The 20,634-nt window shown below is 31.0% G+C and overlaps 2 protein-coding genes across 2 annotated transcripts in view; one reads left to right on the top strand and one right to left on the bottom strand.

Moving 5' to 3' along the window:
- Window positions 1-5,506: 5,506 nt before the first annotated feature.
- Window positions 5,507-19,361, top strand: LOC111638218 (glutaryl-CoA dehydrogenase, mitochondrial-like). The gene is made up of 11 exons (XM_023383882.1): window positions 5,507-5,892; window positions 7,914-7,946; window positions 10,108-10,242; window positions 10,560-10,683; window positions 15,121-15,230; window positions 15,304-15,433; window positions 15,507-15,723; window positions 18,553-18,656; window positions 18,715-18,840; window positions 18,993-19,153; window positions 19,225-19,361. The coding sequence occupies exons 1-11, from the start codon at window positions 5,811-5,813 to the stop codon at window positions 19,293-19,295; spliced, it is 1,293 nt and encodes a 430-aa protein (XP_023239650.1). The 5' UTR covers window positions 5,507-5,810; the 3' UTR covers window positions 19,296-19,361.
- The window catches only part of LOC111638226 (zinc finger Ran-binding domain-containing protein 2-like), a 48,965-nt gene continuing 47,673 nt past the window's right edge, over window positions 19,343-20,634 (bottom strand). Inside the window, exon 10 of the mRNA XM_023383888.1 lies at window positions 19,343-20,530. Coding sequence (XP_023239656.1) covers window positions 20,497-20,530 — 34 coding nt within the window. The 3' untranslated portion in view covers window positions 19,343-20,496. The remainder of the gene's footprint in view (window positions 20,531-20,634) is intronic.

The raw sequence follows: 20,634 nt of genomic DNA, 5'->3' as shown, positions 1-20,634 counted from the left end.
CATATATCACCTCGCTAACTATTGATACTTATAGCTAATAGACCGAGAGACTGCGTTTACAATGAATGTCTAAGTAAAATACTTCGTTTGGACAATTAGCTGTCTTCGGATCCAGTCTATTCGACGGTCGTAAATCTTCAGAGGTAGACAAGAGCTTTGATCTGCTCTTCGAATTGTGCCCTTCCCGAACTTTGAGTGCATGCCCCTTTTATCCTCCCTGAGCGTGGGAGTAGAATCACGTGATTTTGATTTAATGTGGTCTGAGGTCGAGATATGTCATCGGTTTGGCCGGTGAGGACCGTCAACAATTGACGTCTCGGCCGGATTGTTGATACTTTTTGCCAAGTGTTCTGACTCGTCTTACCTCATAATTTAACCGATTTTAACGTTCTTCCTTATCAATAATTAGATGTTTGGATTTATCTTGCAACTTTCTCTAAACACACGGAGGGTTTGTTGTTGTTTCGAAGACATTCGATCGCCTTGTTCTCAGAGAGAAACAGAAATGCCAGGTGGAGATCTGGGTTTTTTTCCACATCGTCATTACGTGCAGTGCCGGCCCGTGGCAAGTTTTAGGATGGAGCGAGATCCTATTATGGCGCCCCCCTTGGTTGCTCCTAATTTATACCCTTTAATTTTCTTTACCACTGAGGCGTCCGATAGGACTTAGCGCCTGGATCGGCTGCTCCGTTCGCCCTATGGTAGGGCCGGCTCTGATTACGTGTTACAATTAATTTAACTGATTAATCTCCCCCAGGATGTCACAATTAATTTAATGATAGTTTTTTTTATTTTTATTTTTCATTTTTAACTCTGCTAGAACCATAGCTACAGAAGTGGCTGTAAGGTGGCTAAGCTCTCTCAATTCTTACATCACATAAAAAGCATTGTTGCTGCACTTTCCCGGAATTCTATATTTGTTTTCATCCCTAATAATTGCAACCATTACATTTAAGTTTTNTCATACTCGTCGCTTCATAAGCTAAAATACGAGTACAATATAGCTACTATGCTAAGTCTATATACATACTGCCGGTACTACCTCCGATATACATGAAGGAAGTAACATATATCACCTCGCTAACTATTGATACTTATAGCTAATAGACCGAGAGACTGCGTTTACAATGAATGTCTAAGTAAAATACTTCGTTTGGACAATTAGCTGTCTTCGGATCCAGTCTATTCGACGGTCGTAAATCTTCAGAGGTAGACAAGAGCTTTGATCTGCTCTTCGAATTGTGCCCTTCCCGAACTTTGAGTGCATGCCCCTTTTATCCTCCCTGAGCGTGGGAGTAGAATCACGTGATTTTGATTTAATGTGGTCTGAGGTCGAGATATGTCATCGGTTTGGCCGGTGAGGACCGTCAACAATTGACGTCTCGGCCGGATTGTTGATACTTTTTGCCAAGTGTTCTGACTCGTCTTACCTCATAATTTAACCGATTTTAACGTTCTTCCTTATCAATAATTAGATGTTTGGATTTATCTTGCAACTTTCTCTAAACACACGGAGGGTTTGTTGTTGTTTCGAAGACATTCGATCGCCTTGTTCTCAGAGAGAAACAGAAATGCCAGGTGGAGATCTGGGTTTTTTTCCACATCGTCATTACGTGCAGTGCCGGCCCGTGGCAAGTTTTAGGATGGAGCGAGATCCTATTATGGCGCCCCCCTTGGTTGCTCCTAATTTATACCCTTTAATTTTCTTTACCACTGAGGCGTCCGATAGGACTTAGCGCCTGGATCGGCTGCTCCGTTCGCCCTATGGTAGGGCCGGCTCTGATTACGTGTTACAATTAATTTAACTGATTAATCTCCCCCAGGATGTCACAATTAATTTAATGATAGTTTTTTTTATTTTTATTTTTCATTTTTAACTCTGCTAGAACCATAGCTACAGAAGTGGCTGTAAGGTGGCTAAGCTCTCTCAATTCTTACATCACATAAAAAGCATTGTTGCTGCACTTTCCCGGAATTCTATATTTGTTTTCATCCCTAATAATTGCAACCATTACATTTAAGTTTTCAGATTTATATAAAATTTTTTGTATTAAAATGGAATTATTTAAATATTTTAAAATGTTACTGCGCGCTTGTAGATAAAAATGTAATTAAAAAATAATAATAGTAAGAAAAAGACGCAAATTGTAAAGAGGCGCAAAGAGGATTTGAAGAATTATATATAGTAAATTCTTCAATAATTTAATATATTTTTTAAAATTTTAAAGCTTATTTTCTTTTAAAAAAAATCGCTTAAAATGTCTATCTTTTATGTCTCTGTCAGTAGAAATTCAACTCCAACTGTTCATCTTATTTATCAATTATCCACATATATAAATTGCATGTTTCTTCAATTATATATTTTAATCAAACTTTCCTTCAATTATAATTAATTTGAATATATTTCCATATTTTCCATTAGTAATTAAACACTGTACTAATTGTTTAAATTAGAATTGAAAATAATTTTTATGTCTAAATAAATTTAAATACGTAATTAACAATTATTACTATTTATATTTATAAATATTGATTTAAAAATATATAATTTTACAGTATATAATAATGTAAAAATACATATAATACGAATAAATATTTTTTTAAAAAAAGTGTAATTTTCTCAGAGTATTGTAGATTTTTGTCAGTTTGACGTCATTTTTAAATTTTAAAAAATTAAATTAAGCTTTACTCCATTAAAAACATATCATCCACTATACAACTTTCAACCTTTCATTCAACTACTTTATTCCATTTACTGATCCCACGCATTTCTTTCAATTTTACTTTTATATTTTATTAATTTTTTTATATTTAATTTTTAATTATTACAGTTATAAATAAAACTTTTGCAATTTTTTTGCTTGTGAAAAATGTTTATTTTCTACATAAATTACTTAGAATTTATTATTGCAATGTAATATTTTTATTGAGTTGATTTACTGGTAAAAAATAATCGGTGCTAAAAGTTACCACAAGGTGAGAAATGGCGCTTTATTTGCCAATACTGTAGTTTAATTGTTGCACATTTTTAAAAGTGATTATTAATAATAATTGTAAAAAAGAAGGTACTTTTGTCTGCTATATACAGACAAAAAGTACCTTCTTTTTTACAAAGTTTTGAATTGAGAAGCAGAATTGTGAAATTATTCCTAACGGTATGTATGACAAGTAGATAACACCACTGAGCATTGGTAGTTTATTGTAGAAACCTTTTATGCCTGACCAATGGGTTGGCATCATACAGTTTTCCATGTTTTCTTCACGTGTCCAACACCTAAAGGAGCCAGTTTCATATTATTCCCCCTTGGCAGAACGCCTGTGTTGTGTTGCATCAATTCAATCCGAATTGCATTTACAGTCGACCCCCCTATAACACGGGTTCCTATAGTTCGGATTCCTATATCACGGCGAAAAAATTGCGGCAGTATTCGTACAAACATGCTAAAAAAAACTCCTATAATTCGGTAAAACGTCATCGCCAACTCGTGTCGCGACAGGATTGCACAAACCGTTGAGTTTAAACGAGCAGCGGACCTACCAAAAACCATTTATTATTTAACGTCCATAAAAATTATATCTATATTAATGATGTCTCTAAAGTTCAGCGAATTTTTCGCAAAAAAAATAATTTATCGGGAAGCACGCGAGCGCCATTCGATGACAATCTCCACGACGAAAACAAGCTTAAGCAACGGAGTAGTCGAACGGTGCACACTCGGTAAGTAATCCTACAATTTTTTTGTTTATAGCATAGTTTATATGGATTATTCCCAAAAAGTACAGTATATGTATTTTGGAAATGTTGAGTCGAATTAGTGTAGAATCGATTAATTTTATGGAAGAAACCTTTCAAACAGCCGTAGTCCGTAAACTGCATACGTGCCGGGCTGTGATTGGCTGGACTCCTAGAAGCTGGATTCATAAAAAGGGGAACCTATCTACCGTATTATAGGGGGTCGACTGTATTATAATTATAATTTTAAAACGAAAAATACAAGAAACAACAGGAAATAATTTATTTAATTTTATCAGATTTTAGTCAATTTAGGTCTTGATATTCCGAAGCATTAATATAAATGAGTCGTCCAAATTAGATAAGTTTGAGGAAAATTTTGAGAGAAAAGGAATAAGTCAAGAAAAGTGCTTTTTTAATTTTTAATTTAATATAGAAGTGGAGACAAGCGATCAGTTATTATTATTTATACGTTTATATAAATGTAAACAAATAACTATATAGTATAGTATATAGCATATAATATAACGTATAGTATAGCATAGCGATGATGTTTGTTTATATCTATATAAACGTATAAATAATAATAACTGATCGCTTGTCTCCATTTCTACATCTCTATGCGTATGCGCGTAGATAATACTTCATTTTAAAAATGTTTTTTTTTTCAAATTTTATGTTAAAAGCTTGTATTCTGTCGTTTTTGTTGACTTAATCTCTTTCCCTCAAGTAAATGTGTTGGCGTGAACGCCTACGTTTTTAAGTTATTTCACAAAAAATTAAATTTGATTTCACATCCTTTGCGTTCCGAATCATCATTTACAATTTTCTCGATTTCCTGTAAATCTTCTGCATCTGATTCATCATCTCTAATCACTAATATATCTTCTGGATCTGTTTGGATAGTCTTTTTTTTTTTTTTAACTCTTTCCGCCCTGTGGGCACCCGGTCCCTCACAATGGGGCGACCGGGTGGTGAGGGACGGGGCCCGACATATCCCGACGGACCACCCTTCGAAAAATTTCTGGGGATTATTCGAACCCGGATCCCCCAGAGCGGTAGGCTGCCACCTTGACCGCTCGGCCATCCGACCGTCGATGTTTGGATAGTCAGTGGAATTATGCTCGACATTCCAAATACCATTGTCAAACTTCTAGGCTTACAGGAAAGCGACACTGAACGTCCGGCGTACACCGTTTTCGCGTTTAAAACTTCGGCCTCAACCTCGCTAGTATAGTAAAATCATGGGACCGATAAAAATTTGACGTTATATTAGGGTTGTCGTTACATCCGATGACGTTATAATCGGGTTAAACTGTATATTGTTTGTGTAAAATAAAAAAATAATTTCAGACGATACAATAGCCACGATTACTTTTTTCAAAAACGGGAACTTATCGTTACGCATCGACAAAAATTCAACCCGGGCCGACACGCAACGGACCTCTCTCTGAATCTCTCTGAATTACTATTTTGTTTTACGAGCGTATGACAGCATGTAGCTAGGATAACTTAGGGTGCGTTCACTTCTGAGCTGATTTTACTGTCAGCATGCTCAGCCTGTATACTTTTGCCCGAGCGTTACGCTCATTGGCGTTTACTTTAGAGTTATGTGACGTCATGTTTAGCGAAATTGGTAAGTTGTTAGTGGTTAGTGTTGTTTAGTGTTGTTATGGTCCATTGTGTGGCTCCATCTAGCGGGAGAAAATATTTTTATCCCATAGAAGAGTTCTATGGGATATCCTCCATTTGACTAGGCTGTGGTTCATATTGTATTTGACTGGAATTAGCATCATCATTATATCAATAATATTTATGTTTTTTAAATATTCAGCTACCGACTTTATTAAATATTTACAGTCGGTAATTATTTTCAATCTGATAATTTTAAAAAATTATCAAAGTTTAGCAGATGGCGCTGGTAGTTTAAAAAGAAATGTGATAAGATGGTGAAGTGATTGGGAAATGTGTCACACTGATATTAAACTGTGTTAAACGATTGTTGTTTATCTAATAAAAATAGGAACAATTTTGTTCGATCGTTTTGAAAGTCGTAAGGATCGTTTAATTATACAATATGAGGCTGTATAAAATGTTAAAATCTCCTTTGCTGCGACGTTCAAACTTCTCCAAAGCTGTGAAATATTTTACAACTTCTGATATCCTTTTTAAAAACTAATCCATGATAATTTTTCTTTTATATGATAGTTTTAATCGATTATACGGTTAAATTGATGTTTAAGTATTAATCATTTTAATTTTGTACATTTAGTAAAAAAAAAAACTAAACTAAAATGTAACCCTTTAGTGTAAATATAAATTTATAATTTCTATATGGAAAGATATTCAACACTTATCATTTTTCACTTTTATCCTGATGATGATAAAAAATGTTTTAATATTTTATATCCATTGTACCGTATTATTATATATTAAAACATTATGAACAATGTTCTGTGTACAATATGTTCTATTTATATACTGTTTATATAAATGGGTTTATATATTTGTATTCAATTCCGTAAACATATTTCCATAGATTAGGTAGGTAGAATGTGTTTTGAAGTCAAGGACGTGGTTTTAAATTGGTCGAGGATAAATAAACAAGATAACTGTCTCGCTTGAGCATACGAAAATTTTATGACTAAATGAAATATTATCAGTGAATTGTATGATCTTTGACACACAAACATATGTTTGACAAAATACAATATAGATCATACCGTATATCTGCACAGATAAGATGATAGTTGAATCATAAAAAAAGACCCCCAAAATCCGGGGTTGTCTTATAGGACAGATACAAAAAAAAAATTGATTGAAATTTATATAAATTAAAACCATTATAAAAAACCGACAAACCATAATTATTTACTGGTAGAGAGTAGGGTATGTCCACAAAATAGAATAGCCCATATGACATTTTTTGTGCCGAATTACCCGAATGCCTGAATCAGTGTAAATGTTTGCAACAATTGCAAGGCAGTGCTGCCAGATGCAGGAAAATAAAATTTGAAGTTCTTTCAAAAAATTACAAATAGGACATAATTCTGTATACGCTGCAATGTTATTATCCAGATGATGATTGCTGATCTAAACTAAATTCATAGGCTGTTGATAATTTGGGGGTCTTTTTATAGGATAGATACATGCTAAAACTATAAAACTTCGATGAAAATTTATACCTCGTCTTATCTGCACAGATATATGGTAATTTAGATACAACAGAATTCCTTGTTTTATAATTTAAGTCTATTTAAATCAATAGACTTAGATCAGTCGTGGGCAATTCACAAGATCACGAAAAGAAGCCTCTAGGACTTTGGCAACATTTTCCTGTTTTCTGCCTAGTGTCATTATGCAATCCTAATTAAGCTTATATTTGTGATATTCATACTAAAGTTGATTAAAAATATATAAACTAATAATATAAAGTTTATTGTTATCATTAGTGTGTATTATTTTAATATCAAATTTAGTGTCACCATTTGTCTGTCTTTGAAATTGGCACTAAACCAAAGAATGCTGTGCAATAAAAATTATTTAAAGTAATCAGCAATCTATAAATGACTTTGAGATTTGGGAGTTTGAAAGCTATGATTTGATGATGACGATGCCCTTTGCAACTGCAAAATCCTACATTTGGTAATTTGGAGATTATGAAGGATACTATTATTTAATAGTTATGAATAGATCCATTGGTGAGGATACTGCTAGATTGAGATTTTAGTATCCTGTATATTGGCAATTATGGAGGTATGTTAGAACTTGGCATCATACTGAACGGGCTTAAAGCCCACAGTTCTTTAAGAAAAAAATGTATGCAACCCATCAGAAATTCATTTGCAGCCCACAGCCTTAAAGGTTGTTCATCACTGATTTAGATATACGGTTTAGGATGCATTAACGTGAAAAATTAAATAGAATTCTGAATAACTATTTAAAATATCTATGTAATGTAGATATTTAATTATTAGTAACTTTTGTATTGTATAGTAACATTGATAATTTTTTTGTTTTCTTGTTAAACTCAAAATACAGTTTCATGATGAATTTTGATTTATATACATACAAAATTACTTTTCCGGTAAATTTACTTCAGTAATGATAGAAATTTGAAGTATTAAAGTGATTTTTTAAGTATTAAGTGATTTTGATTTTTACCTTAACAGTATTTTAGAAGTTAGAGGAAAGAATGAACATAAGTTAAAAGGTATGGAAAATTTTAACTAAGTTCAGTTTACATTACTTAAAAAACCTTTTTTTCGTCTGAAAGTTGTCTTAAATTTATTATATTTTTTAATTAATTGTGTTATTTTATCAGAAACACACTATTTAAAAAATATCAGTTAATTGTTTTATATTATACTGATTATTTAATTATTTTCTAATTGTAACTATATGAGTAAGCCAATAAAGTTTATTTTCTTATGTATTTCTGATATAATATACACATATTTTCATAATATCTTTATGCAGGATAAAATTTTTCATCTTGAAAAAAACCATATAAACCGTAATATTTTTAAAATGATGGTAATTTTCTATTTTAGAAAGTTTAAAATTGAAAACACAGATTTGTACAGTTTCTAGAATAAACTGTTTAGCATCCAAATTTATAATGTAGCAATTATCCTAGTTTTTTGATTTGGGGTGGTATGTAAATTATTATCTATGAAGATTTGATTACATAGGTTATAGGAGATAAATATTTCTATCTGGATCTAACTTAATAGCTGGCCAGATGGCTTAAGCAGTTAGTATCACTCTACTATTCTAGGGCAGTGTTTTTCAACCTGTGGGTCGTGACCCCCCTGGGGGTCGCAAAGCCTTACACGGGGGGTCGCGGGTAAAAGAAAAAGACAAATGTTTGTAGGTCCTACACTACATTAAAAAAACTACAATTTCAGCGATAAGGTTGTACCTGTTTATTTTACAGTACAATTGGTTTTTTTATCAATATTTACGTTTCAACCATGGGTGTAGCCAGGGAGGGCCTGGGTGGATACGGCCCACCCCAGAAAATGATAGCCGAAAAAGTGTTGAGCTGACTTGCAAAAAGAAATAAAAAGTAGAAGCTGAAAATTCTGATCCTAAAAAAAAAAAGGTCAACAGCTTCCTGAACCCAATGTTATAATTGAAGAAAGTTTAATAATTTACGTGTGTTAAGTTATTGTTGATTCTTCTGAAACTCTAATTTTAATCAACAATAATTTGTCTCAACAGAAAGAAAATTAAATACATACTTTTTAAAATCATTGATATAGTTTTAATATGGCCCTAGGGGGGTCGCCAGAATTTTTTAACTTGTAAAGGGGTTGCGTATTCAAAAAGGTTGAAAAACACTGTTCTAGGGTATTCAGAATTAAATCTAGGGGTCTAAAAATCCAAGGAATTTTTTGCAGTGTCTGTCCTGATTTTGTTGGATTCCGTCCCTTGCCACTCAGCTGCTGCTTTGTGCACCTGGCCAAATCTACTATAATGGTCCTGAAAATAGACCCTCTTAACGTTCTCAGGGCACAAAGGGGGAAAAAAATAAAATAACCGATACCAATATAATTCATAAAAACAAATGTGGATAATTTATTAAGGATCATTTTAATTGTATACTTAATCACATAAACTAAATTTATTATTTTAATCAGTTCATTGAACCATAAATTTAATAGTTTTTGGTTGGAAATTTATTATTGATGATCTAATTTTGTATAATTTCATTTTCTCGTATGAATTTGAAATAAGTTGTTTAATGATTTTGAATAGGCATCCAAACAAATTTTTTTTAAACACAACTTATTTATTTCATGTTTGATGATGATTTTCTGAGGACATTCTTAATTACTAGAGTTTTCAGATGATGCAATCTGCTGAATTATAAATTAAAACAAATTTTGAAATCATCAGTTCTCAATATGTAGTTGGTCCAAAAGTCAATTAACAATTATAAAATGTAAATTGTTCTTGTATTTAAATACTGTGCTTTCCTATCTACAAACTTTACAAAAACTGTTCAGTGAAATCCTTGTTCAATATACAAATTAGAATACTTTAATAAATTTAGTTTAATTCATTTCACAAATGTGCCAGTTTTTAAAACAGTTTAAAAAGTGACTTTTGAGCCACACTGATAAATGATTAAATTTGAAAAATTAAAAATGTTCATAGATAAATACTATTAATAATGTTAATAAAATATTTAACAATAAATAAAATAAGTATTTCATACTCATAATTTACTTCTATTATAGTGCAATATCATTCAAAATTTATGTGAATTTTTACTAAATTGGCAGAATTTTCCTGAAAAAATATCTTAGCAATAAAAGTATTTTGAAGCTAATTATTGTGTTATTTATTTAAAGTTTTTTTCATAGTTTTATTCAATTGGAAAGATCCACTAAATTTAGAAAGCATGTTAACTGATGATGAAATTATGATGCGGGATCAGGTTCGCAATTATTGTCAAGAAAAATTAATGCCTCGAGTATTGATGGCTAACAGAAACGAACGTAAGCTTTTATACATTATTAACTCTCAACTATGTTTACAGATAATTTGTTTAAAGTTATTTTAAAATTTTCTCGCTCTAATATATGTAGGACTGTCTTCATTTTTATATTTTTACTTTTGTTGGTAAAATCTATGATTTATATTTGATATATATATATATATTATTTAATATGTTTATTGTTTTAATAGAAGTATTTTGCTATTTAAAATATTGTCTTAAGTTTACTGTTTAATCAAAATATTTAATTTTAGAAAGCTTAGATTTACATTAATATGAAAATGGTTGATATACTTCAAAAGTTATTTTCACTTATAGATTTTGATAGAGAAATTGTATCTGAAATGGGATCTTTAGGTGTTCTTGGTCCAACAATAAAAGGTTATGGATGTGCTGGTACATCGTCAGTTGCTTATGGCTTAATAGCACGAGAAGTTGAAAGGTAATTTTTAACTTACTAATAATAAATTCAAATTATTAACTTATATGGAAAGGTAATCAAGTGACTACCTGACTAAAATATTTTATATCTATATGTATTAGTCAAAAATTGTCGATCTTAAAATTGGTTCCCTTTCTCAAAACTGCCTAAGATTGAGGATTTTTGACTCTTATATATAAATTTAATTTTACATAACTATTTCATGTTTAAAATAAAAGTTTGTCAAGTAATCATTTGGTCTCCTTTGTTTTTGAAAATATATTAGTTAAGAAAGATTATTTTTTAACCAAGTTTATAAATACTGTAACATATGTTTATGCAACATGTTTTAGCATAAAGCAAAAATTAAATTTGATCTGTAAATGAATACAGTGGAACCCCGGTTAACGAACTTAATCCGTTCCGCGACTCCGTTAGTTATCTGAATTGTTCGTTAACCGAAGCAATTTTTCCCATAGAAATGAATGCAAATGCGATTAATCCGTTCTAGTCTCCGAAATTTTTGTGATTTTATTTGTAATATACAGTACATTTTTTTTTATGAAAATGTAGGAAAATGTAGTATCTATCATTACAGCAACAAACATGTAAACTTTGTTTAATAAAATAGCACTGTACATACCTTCGTTTGTTGTAGTTGGAGGCAGAAAAGTGGAGATATACCAACCTTAATGCTTAAAAGGAAAAACCCCTCCAAAAAATAACGGGTAGCTCTTCATCAGAAGATTCTTCGAGTCGAAGTCTCTTTCGGTAAGAAAGCCCACCAGTGGCTAAGCGGTCTTCGTACCCTAAACACGTGGAGTTCGTTCGTGGGTTCGCACTTTGCTCAGACAGGCTGGCCACGTGGAGTTTTCCGGGTTTTCTCCGGTCTGTAACGCCTACATAGGGGCCAGTTTCCCTTAAAAACACCTCCTAGAAGGCATTCCCCCTAGGCAGATCGCCCAAGTGTTGCATTGCCATAACTTAACAAACAAACAAACTCTTTCCGTAAGGAACAAGAAATTGATCTGAAGTTGATTGTCTTACTCTTTTAATCAAAATTTTTCTCAAATGTGATAGAGCATTGTCGTTCATATTGCGTTGTTGTTTTTTATTGCCATTATGACTTTTTTTTTTTCTTGGATGCCATATTGATTAAATATATAAATCACAAAACTGAAAAAAGAAGTACAGCACAAACACTCCGAAAAGCAATGCTTAAATCGCTCATGCCTAACACCAACTAAAATTTAACACAAAATACCGTTATGTTCGTTATCTGAGACAAAATTTTTGCAAAATAAAAGTTCGTTAACTGATTTGGTCGTTAACCAGGACGTTCGTTAACCGGGGTTCCACTGTATATGACATCACATTATAATGCTAGTATGCATTTTGAAATACAGAAAAAATCGGGATAAATTTCTCCATACATATTTTGCAGTTTTTAAACTTGGCCAAGATATTTTTAAATTCAGAAAATTGAAATTCTTTATGTAATGTCTGGCCATGCTAGGATCAATCTCAGCTTACAAAGAATGCTAACAAATTATTAGAATACAATTTAAAATTCTTGTCCTTGGAAAAAAATTATTTAAAACATTGATTGTTCATAATTTTCTTTCTTTTCTAATGAAAATTCAAGTTGATTAGAACTACAGTAGAACCCTGATTATTCAAGCTGCAATTAACCAAGGTTCTGCATTATCCAATGCAAACTTGTAAGTGAAAATACTATTTTGTAATTGAAAGACTTGGAGGAAAAACAACAAAAAACAAGTTATTAACAAATTTGGATTTGTGTATCATAGATCCATCTCCTAAGAAACTTTCATGGTTCATGTTCCACAGGTACTATACATCCACATTAAGAAAACATTATATATTAAAATGCTGGTGATTTCTTTTAAACAAATCCTCCTTTTTCTCAAAAACTTCCTAATGGGAGATATGTCAGTTTTTTCCACCACTCCCCTCAATTTATAAAAACTTTGCTGTGAATTAAATGTACTGAGTGCATAAATGTTGTAATACTTTTAACCTTGATTATGTCAAATGAGTGACTGGAGCCAAAGTGACTTTTTTAACACTTTCTGCACTGTGGGCACTATGAAGGTTTTTCCCATGCCCGTCATTGATTCAGCCCACAATGGCGGTGGCTAAGTGGTTAGGGCAGGCATGGCCAACATACAGCCCATCTAATGAATTTTTGCGGTCCGCGATTAATCTTTCAATATTAGTTACTCAAGTCCGATAGCTCGATGAAAAATTCTGACACCTAAAAACAAAAAAAGGTCAACAACTCACCGTGCGTTTAGAGTTAACCCTCCATTACAAATCTCTTAAGTACAGCGTAGAATGTTGATAATGTATGATAATGTGAAAAATGTATCTGTAATCTCTATGTACAATTTAGTCTCTACGGGGTGACACCACAATGAAATCTCTCACCACCTCAAAATCTTCCTAGGGCAGCCTCTGGTTCGGCCCATGAAAAAGTTTTCTTTCCAATTCGGCCCTGGGGCAAAAACTGTTGGCCACCCCTGGGTTAGGGATAATCAGACTTCCCATGAAAAAAACAAGCTGAGGTGATGGCAGAATATTTTAGAAAATCTGCTATAAAACAAAGATTCTAAAAGATTTTTCTTAAAAAATTTCAAATGATATCAAAATGAAACTTCAATAATATACATTTTTATTCTTAAAACTATTGTACAATACATATTAGCTGTATAATTTATTATATATGATTAAATTCACTAAAGGCTTAAAAATAATACCATGTAAATCTGTTATACAGTATAATCTTGGTAATTCAGCTGTTTGCTGGTTTGTTGACCCTTGAGCATTGCTGTTGCCAAGTTATTCACTTTCCACATCAACTGGGAAGATATCAAGCTGAACACAGAGGGAACACAATATTAAAGAAAAAATAGTACAGTATCTTATAACACAATACTGTATAAATATAAAAATCAGTCAGATTACTGAGTGTACTGTATTTGTAATTTTTAATTCAAAATGGCCAGGGCCATCCATTTTATACAAGTTTTCAGTTATCTGAGGTAGCATCAGTTCATATTACTTTGGATAATCAGGAGCCTATGGAGGGATGTAACCATATGGTGGCAAGGAACAGCATTTCACACACTAATGCTCTTTCACCCCTCACTCTCTGTCAGTTCCACTGCTACTCCCCATACAAGTTAAAAGTAAATATGTAAAAAAGTCACAAAGCAGTTGTGTTTTCTGTTTCATCCAGTGATCATCAGACTCAAATACTAGGCTACATGATCAGCCATGAGGTAAAGAAGAATAAAATTTAATATTTGTTCTGCCATTTATTTATATGTTTGTATTGAGCATTGTCATACGTATTACTTATTTGCATATGACATACAAGGAGCTGCCTTATCAGCATGACAGCTCCTGCACAATAATATGTTGATAGTGATCTTGGGGCTAATGTGATTTTTACATAATCTCCTAAGCTATCAGCAATGTCAGTGACCCACACTCAGAAATTTCTAGTTACATCCCTGCTGTGTAACTGTTTTATGTCCTTTTCTTCGTTAATATTGTTAATACAGTAGAACCTCGATTATCCGCCCCCCGATCAATCGACCCCTCGGTTAACCAACCGTCCTAGTCGGCAAATTGCAAATGTCTGCTAGTGATGTGGCGCTACAATAGCGACGATTATTATTTTAAAAAATTTTTGTTAGGCTTAACATCGATGAAAATTCAACGCAAAATAGGTTAATAGCGATATACTAATTACATGGGATATAAGAATATACTACACTAATAATGGATTTTTTCATACTTTTCGGTTATCCGACTTTTCAATTATCCGACCAACCCCAGTCCCCAATTAGGGCGGATAATCGAGGTTCTACTGTAATACAACATCTGATCTTACTACTGAAATCAAATGCTAAGGCCTTATACAGACTAGAACATTTTATGTAATGTTATAGTGTCCTGAGCCAAACACTAACATGCATGATAGTGTGTATGGGAACTGTAACACCCAAGCATTACAGAATCTACTTGGTGGTCTCACTCAGAAATATGAAAGGAATGCTCTCTTTCAAGTTTGGTTTGAGCCACAATATGGGAGGAACCCATCAAAAGTGTTCCAAATAGTGGCACTGTGTTAGTGCCACCATTCAGAATACTTCATTCCTTTCCCACTTCTACCTTTGACTTCCTAGTTGTTACAGAAATTTGTTAGAACTTGGAATTCAGTTGACCAGAAAAAGGTGCCCTAATCAGAGAGCACTAAATCAAGAAATGGTTTGCTTAAAGCACTGTTATGTTCACAGAAAAATGCTCTAGTTTGTACATGGTTTAAAATGTGACATAAAAATCCTGATTCTTTTGTGTTTTTCAAATATTTACTGATGTTAGATTAAAAAAAATTTTTTTTTAACAATTACTGTAATACTTTGATAGAGTGGATAGTGGATATCGTTCAGTGTTAAGTGTCCAATCTTCTCTTGTGATGCATCCAATTAATGAATTTGGGTCTGATGAACAAAAAGAAAAATATTTACCAAAATTAGGTAAGTTTCCAAAAACTTATGTTTAAATTAAGACATAATTCTGATATTTTTGAACAATACTTTATGTATAAAGCAAGTGGCGAAATAATTGGATGTTTTGGTCTAACTGAACCTAATCATGGAAGTGATCCAGGTGGAATGGAAACTAGAGCTAAATATGATTCAAAGGACAAAGTATATATTTTGAATGGTAGTAAAACATGGTAAAGTATTGTACATAGATACTATTTTTAATAATCATCTGTAATAAAATTAATATCCATACTTATAATATAGGATTACAAATTCACCAGTTGCAGATATTTTTATTATTTGGGCCAAATGTGATGATAATGTAATACGTGGATTTATATTAAAGAAAAATATGAAAGGATTATCAGCTCCAAAAATTGAAGGAAAATGTTCTCTTCGTGCTTCTACTACAGGAATGGTCCTAATGGATGAAGTAGTGGTGCCAGAAAAAAATGTTCTTCCTAAAATAGAAGGACTTAAGGTGGGTAAGTGATAGTATATTTATTTGTTTTCATTTTTTTTATATTAAAATACAGCATATAATCTTTTAAATGTGCTTTGACAGTTTAATGGGATAAAAACAAATGATAAATATTTTTGAGGGTCATAGGAAATAGCAAATTCTGAATTTCAGTGATTAAACAAGACTCTTTTCTGAATAATTAAACTACAAAATAATTAGTGAAAAATTAATAAAAGAATGTGGATTTATTTGTGCATTTCATAGTCAATCAACATGAAAGTATGTTAACTCACTGTAAGTTGAAAATATATAAAATATATAACAAAATTATTTATATTGTAATCAAGAAGAATTAATTTAGTCATATTTTATAATTGTATTTAATATTAAAAAATAATCTGCAGGAATTATTTGCCACACTAAAATGCTTTAAAAATTCTTCATGAATTTTTTCTATTACTTGTGATTATTGATTAATGTTAACATCTTCCTTAACTGTTAAATTAACTTGACCATAGAGTAGCATAGTCTTTGTATACTTCAAAACAACGATTGAAGAAGCAAGAAATATAAAAAATGCTTATTATACTTATATACATATTAAACATTTTATTATGAAACAAGGTAACCAAAAGACTTTTAACCACCATTAAAATAAAAGTCTGAATCAATTATATTATGCTGTAGAAAAACATTAGTAAAAAGTAAACAAGAGAGCTTTTTTTGTGTTTCTAAAATTAGTCTTGTTTATATATTTTTTACTTGTTCTGTTTTTTGATTATAAATTTATTTAAAGCCAATTACTTGATCAAATTACTAAGCATTAAAAATTTAAAAAACCCTTTATTGGAATTCTTGGATAAATTCAGAATGACAATAGTGGTAGTCTCATCTCATTCCTTGCATTTATAGTAATAGCTTAAGAAATTACTTCCAATATTCCAATGATGAAGTATTTAAACAAGCACCTATTGGTTAAATATACTTTGAACAGAAAGTTCAGTGGGTAATATACAGTAGAACCTCGATTATCCAGACTAATTGGGGATGAAGGTAGTCCGGATAAGGAAAAATTCAGATAATCGAAACAAATACAGTACTTTAATTTGTCTTTTAATGATAATACAACACGTTTTATTTTCGATGACATATCGGTAATATTAAAAGTAAATACTGTATTTAAATCGTGATCAAATTTTCAAGAAACAAACGTTCGTATTGAATTTGGACTACTACTGACCAATGCTAACAGACTATCTATTGTTTAAAAGGTCCTCTGGTGGTGCAAGAAGACAGATGTTATAAAATAAAAAGCAGTTGAAACTGCATTTTTATGAATAAAAATTTGTCAAACTATTTATCGTTTTATGATGAGTAAAATTTTTTCATCGCGTTTGCGGCTTTTAAATAGTGCATAAATCTTCGAAACACGAGGCCCACGTTGCCCATGCCTTATGCCGTCCTTGGTCATAGAAATGGTGTAATTTGAAAATAAAATTATTTATAAATGTATATGTCAAGTTATATTTAAGAGTTTACGGCCACTGTGCCAGATGAGACGTTGTTGAAACAAAAAACGTTATGCATTCCATCACATATATAAACAGTATCGTAATTCGCCAAGTGCAAATCAGCAAATTCGTAAAATTTTTGTTTATTTTGAACAATCCGGATAATCAAGGTTCTACCATAATTCTAAAAGGCTGGTTTTTTTTAATTNTTTTTTTTTTTTTTTTTTTTTTTTTTTTTTTTTTTTTTTTTTTTTTGTTTTACTTCAAAAAGTATAAATGAAAATAAGAAACTTAATGATAGTGTGTACTTTTTAAAAAGAATTCGTAAAATCTCTTTCAAATGATTGTTTACAAGACGAAATGATTTTATTTAATAATAAAGACTGGAATTAATAGCGAGGTTGAGGCCGAAGTTTTAAATGCAAAAATGTGTATGTCAGACGTTCAGCGCCGCATTCCTGTAAGCCTAGAAGTTTGACAATGGTGTTTGGAATGTCTAGCATGATTCCACTGACTATCCGAACACCGTTGTCAAACTTCTAGACTTACAGGAAAACGGCACTGAACGTCCGACATACACATTTTCGCGTTTAAAACTTTGGCCTCAACCTCGCTAATGATGTCTTATTTTGATAATTACAATTATCCTAAATTTACTATGAGAAAACATTGAAGAAAGTTCTAAGCTTCAGATTTTCCAAAAATTATTATTGTAATTTTAATGCTTCAACATTATATAAAATCTTCAGATTATAACTTACATTTCTATGAAGAATATTTATCATAATTTTAATATCTGTGCCATTCAAGCTAAATTACATTTTTTTATTGCTTATATTTAAATATTTGAGATTTTATAAGTCAGAGAATACATGTTTTTAATTAGTTAGTTTGAATAACTCAAAAACTGTACTTGTAATTAAATTAATGGACAATCCCTAATGACTGATTTGCATCAATGTAAGAATCAGCAAATAGATTTTAGATATATTCAATGTAACAAATAAAAATACATCTTTATCACCACTTAATATGAATTGTCAATTTGGATAGGAAAATAATTCAATCACAATTAATGCATTTGCATGGACATCCAAAATACCGATTTGTTCTGATGATTATGGACATCACAAAGAAGAATGGCCATGAACATTAATTTCTATTAATCTAATATGACTTATTCACAAAGAACATTTTTCCAGTCTTAACATTTCTACAGCTATACATTATAAACAATTGAAAAAATCAACTCATTTGGAATTACAGATTCTTACATATTAGATGAAGATAACAACTTATTATCATTTTCATTCAGATTTATTTTACAATTTTATAGGGTCCATTTAGTTGCCTTACTAATGCAAGATATGGTCTTTCTTGGGGAGCACTTGGTGCAGCAGAATTTTGCTTTGAAACAGCAAGACAATATGCTTTGGATAGGTGAGTTAAATATTACCAAAAAGTATTTAAGTATAACTAAAATTAATTTTCTGTTTAGGAAACAATTTGGTAGACCATTAGCAAAGACTCAGTTAATTCAGAAAAAATTGGCAGATATGTTAACAGAAATAGCACTTGGATTTCAAGCTTGCCTTCAAGTTGGAAGATTAAAAGATCAAGGAAAGTAAGTAATGGCTATTCTACTTAATTACATTTACATCTGTTTAACTGAAATTATCTTTTTAAATAACCATTTCAATTAATTTTTTATAGTTCTGAACTTAATAAATTTATATAATAAAACTTTCACAATAGTATTATGTCAATTTCTTTTAGGTTTTCACCAGAGATGGTTTCCATTTTAAAAAGAAATTGCTGTGGTAAATCTTTAGAAATAGCACGAACAGCTCGTGATATTTTAGGAGGAAACGGCATTAGTGACGAATATCACGTAATTCGACATATGATGAATTTGGAAGCTGTTAATACGTACGAAGGTAAAGTAATTTATAGCATATTGTACATCATTATTAGTAATACAACCATAATTAATGTTTATATTTTAAAGGAACCCATGACATTCATGCTTTGATCTTAGGAAGAGCCATTACTGGACTGCAAGCATTCTCAGAAGGTTGATTATGTAAAAATAAAGTAGTTTATATTTTTGATAAGCCAATAAACACTTCAACATAAATGATTTTATTAATTGACAATTTATAGTACAAGACTATTACCACATTTATTTTGACAAATTATAGAATCTGTACATTTCAGAAAGATTGAGTGTGATTGCTTTAAACAAACCTTTAGTGGATGTACCATAGTGAAAGGACAGAACTATAGTACTTGAATAGCCTAACTAAAGGTTAAAGCTTTGTTTTTACAATTTAAAGTGAAGTTTTTGCTAAGATATAACATTTGTGCATTATTACAATGTTACTTTTCATTCATTAGCTCGTATGAGTGTTAGCATCAATGAGGAAACATCTCCATTTTTAAATAATAACTAAAAACTCTCTTATTTGAGAAATTAAATTTACATAATATGCAATTAAGAATTATAACAATAAGCTGCAAATTTTACAAAGCATACATCCACTTCTCATGTTGTTAACATTTCTTCTTGTAATGAATTAAAATACTTTAAAGATGAATGTTGTATACTAATTGTACACATGGTAATTGGACAACATGAACCAAATATAAATATATATAAACACTAAAAGAAAAATTTTAACTGAGATAAAAGGTTTCCTCTCTTTACTGTATTTATTCATTACATAAATCTATTATCCTGTCTCACTGTAATAAAAAAATATCTAAAAATTGTAAATATATTATGAATTACAGCTATTCATTTGGGATACATATTTGATTCCACATGCATGTCCAATTTAATTTGATGGAGGTTGAGCAATTGATAACCTAAAATTCAAAGTAGAAACTCTCATGTATGAACTTCCTCATTACTGCAAATACCATATGAAAACAATTCATGTAATGATATGTTTCTTCATCTAGATGGTAATTTTTATAAAAAAGTTTAATAGGCAGCATAAATTTTTCTCTAAATCTTATAATTTTAATACATAATTCTGAGCTTTTAGCACATTTGTAATTGAATTACCAAAACGTAGAGATGAATTTGGTCCAGAAAAAGAAAGCCCAGAAATTTTATTTTGAACATATTTTCATTTTGTGATACAGCTAATAATTAATTTAATGCTACATGAAACATTAAAAAAAATTATTCAAACAAGATTAGAATTTAGATATTCAATATTTCTTGAAAATCATTACCAACAGCTCAATAAACTGCTAAATGAGTTGATCTTCATCATTTGCGACACTCAGGTGACTTTGAAACTGACCTGACGTAAGAAAGTGCCAGTCATGATGAATAATGAAATTATTAAATAATTTGTTTCATAGAAAAAATGTTAAATAATTTATTTATAAATAAAATATATATTTT

Source organism: Centruroides sculpturatus, unplaced genomic scaffold (assembly GCF_000671375.1).
Source record: "Centruroides sculpturatus isolate CEXI.00-Female unplaced genomic scaffold, Cexi_2.0 scaffold1078, whole genome shotgun sequence".
NCBI classification, from domain to species: domain Eukaryota; kingdom Metazoa; phylum Arthropoda; class Arachnida; order Scorpiones; family Buthidae; genus Centruroides; species Centruroides sculpturatus.
The sequence above is the reverse complement of the archived record's forward strand: the minus strand, read 5'-3'. Positions and strand labels throughout refer to the sequence as shown.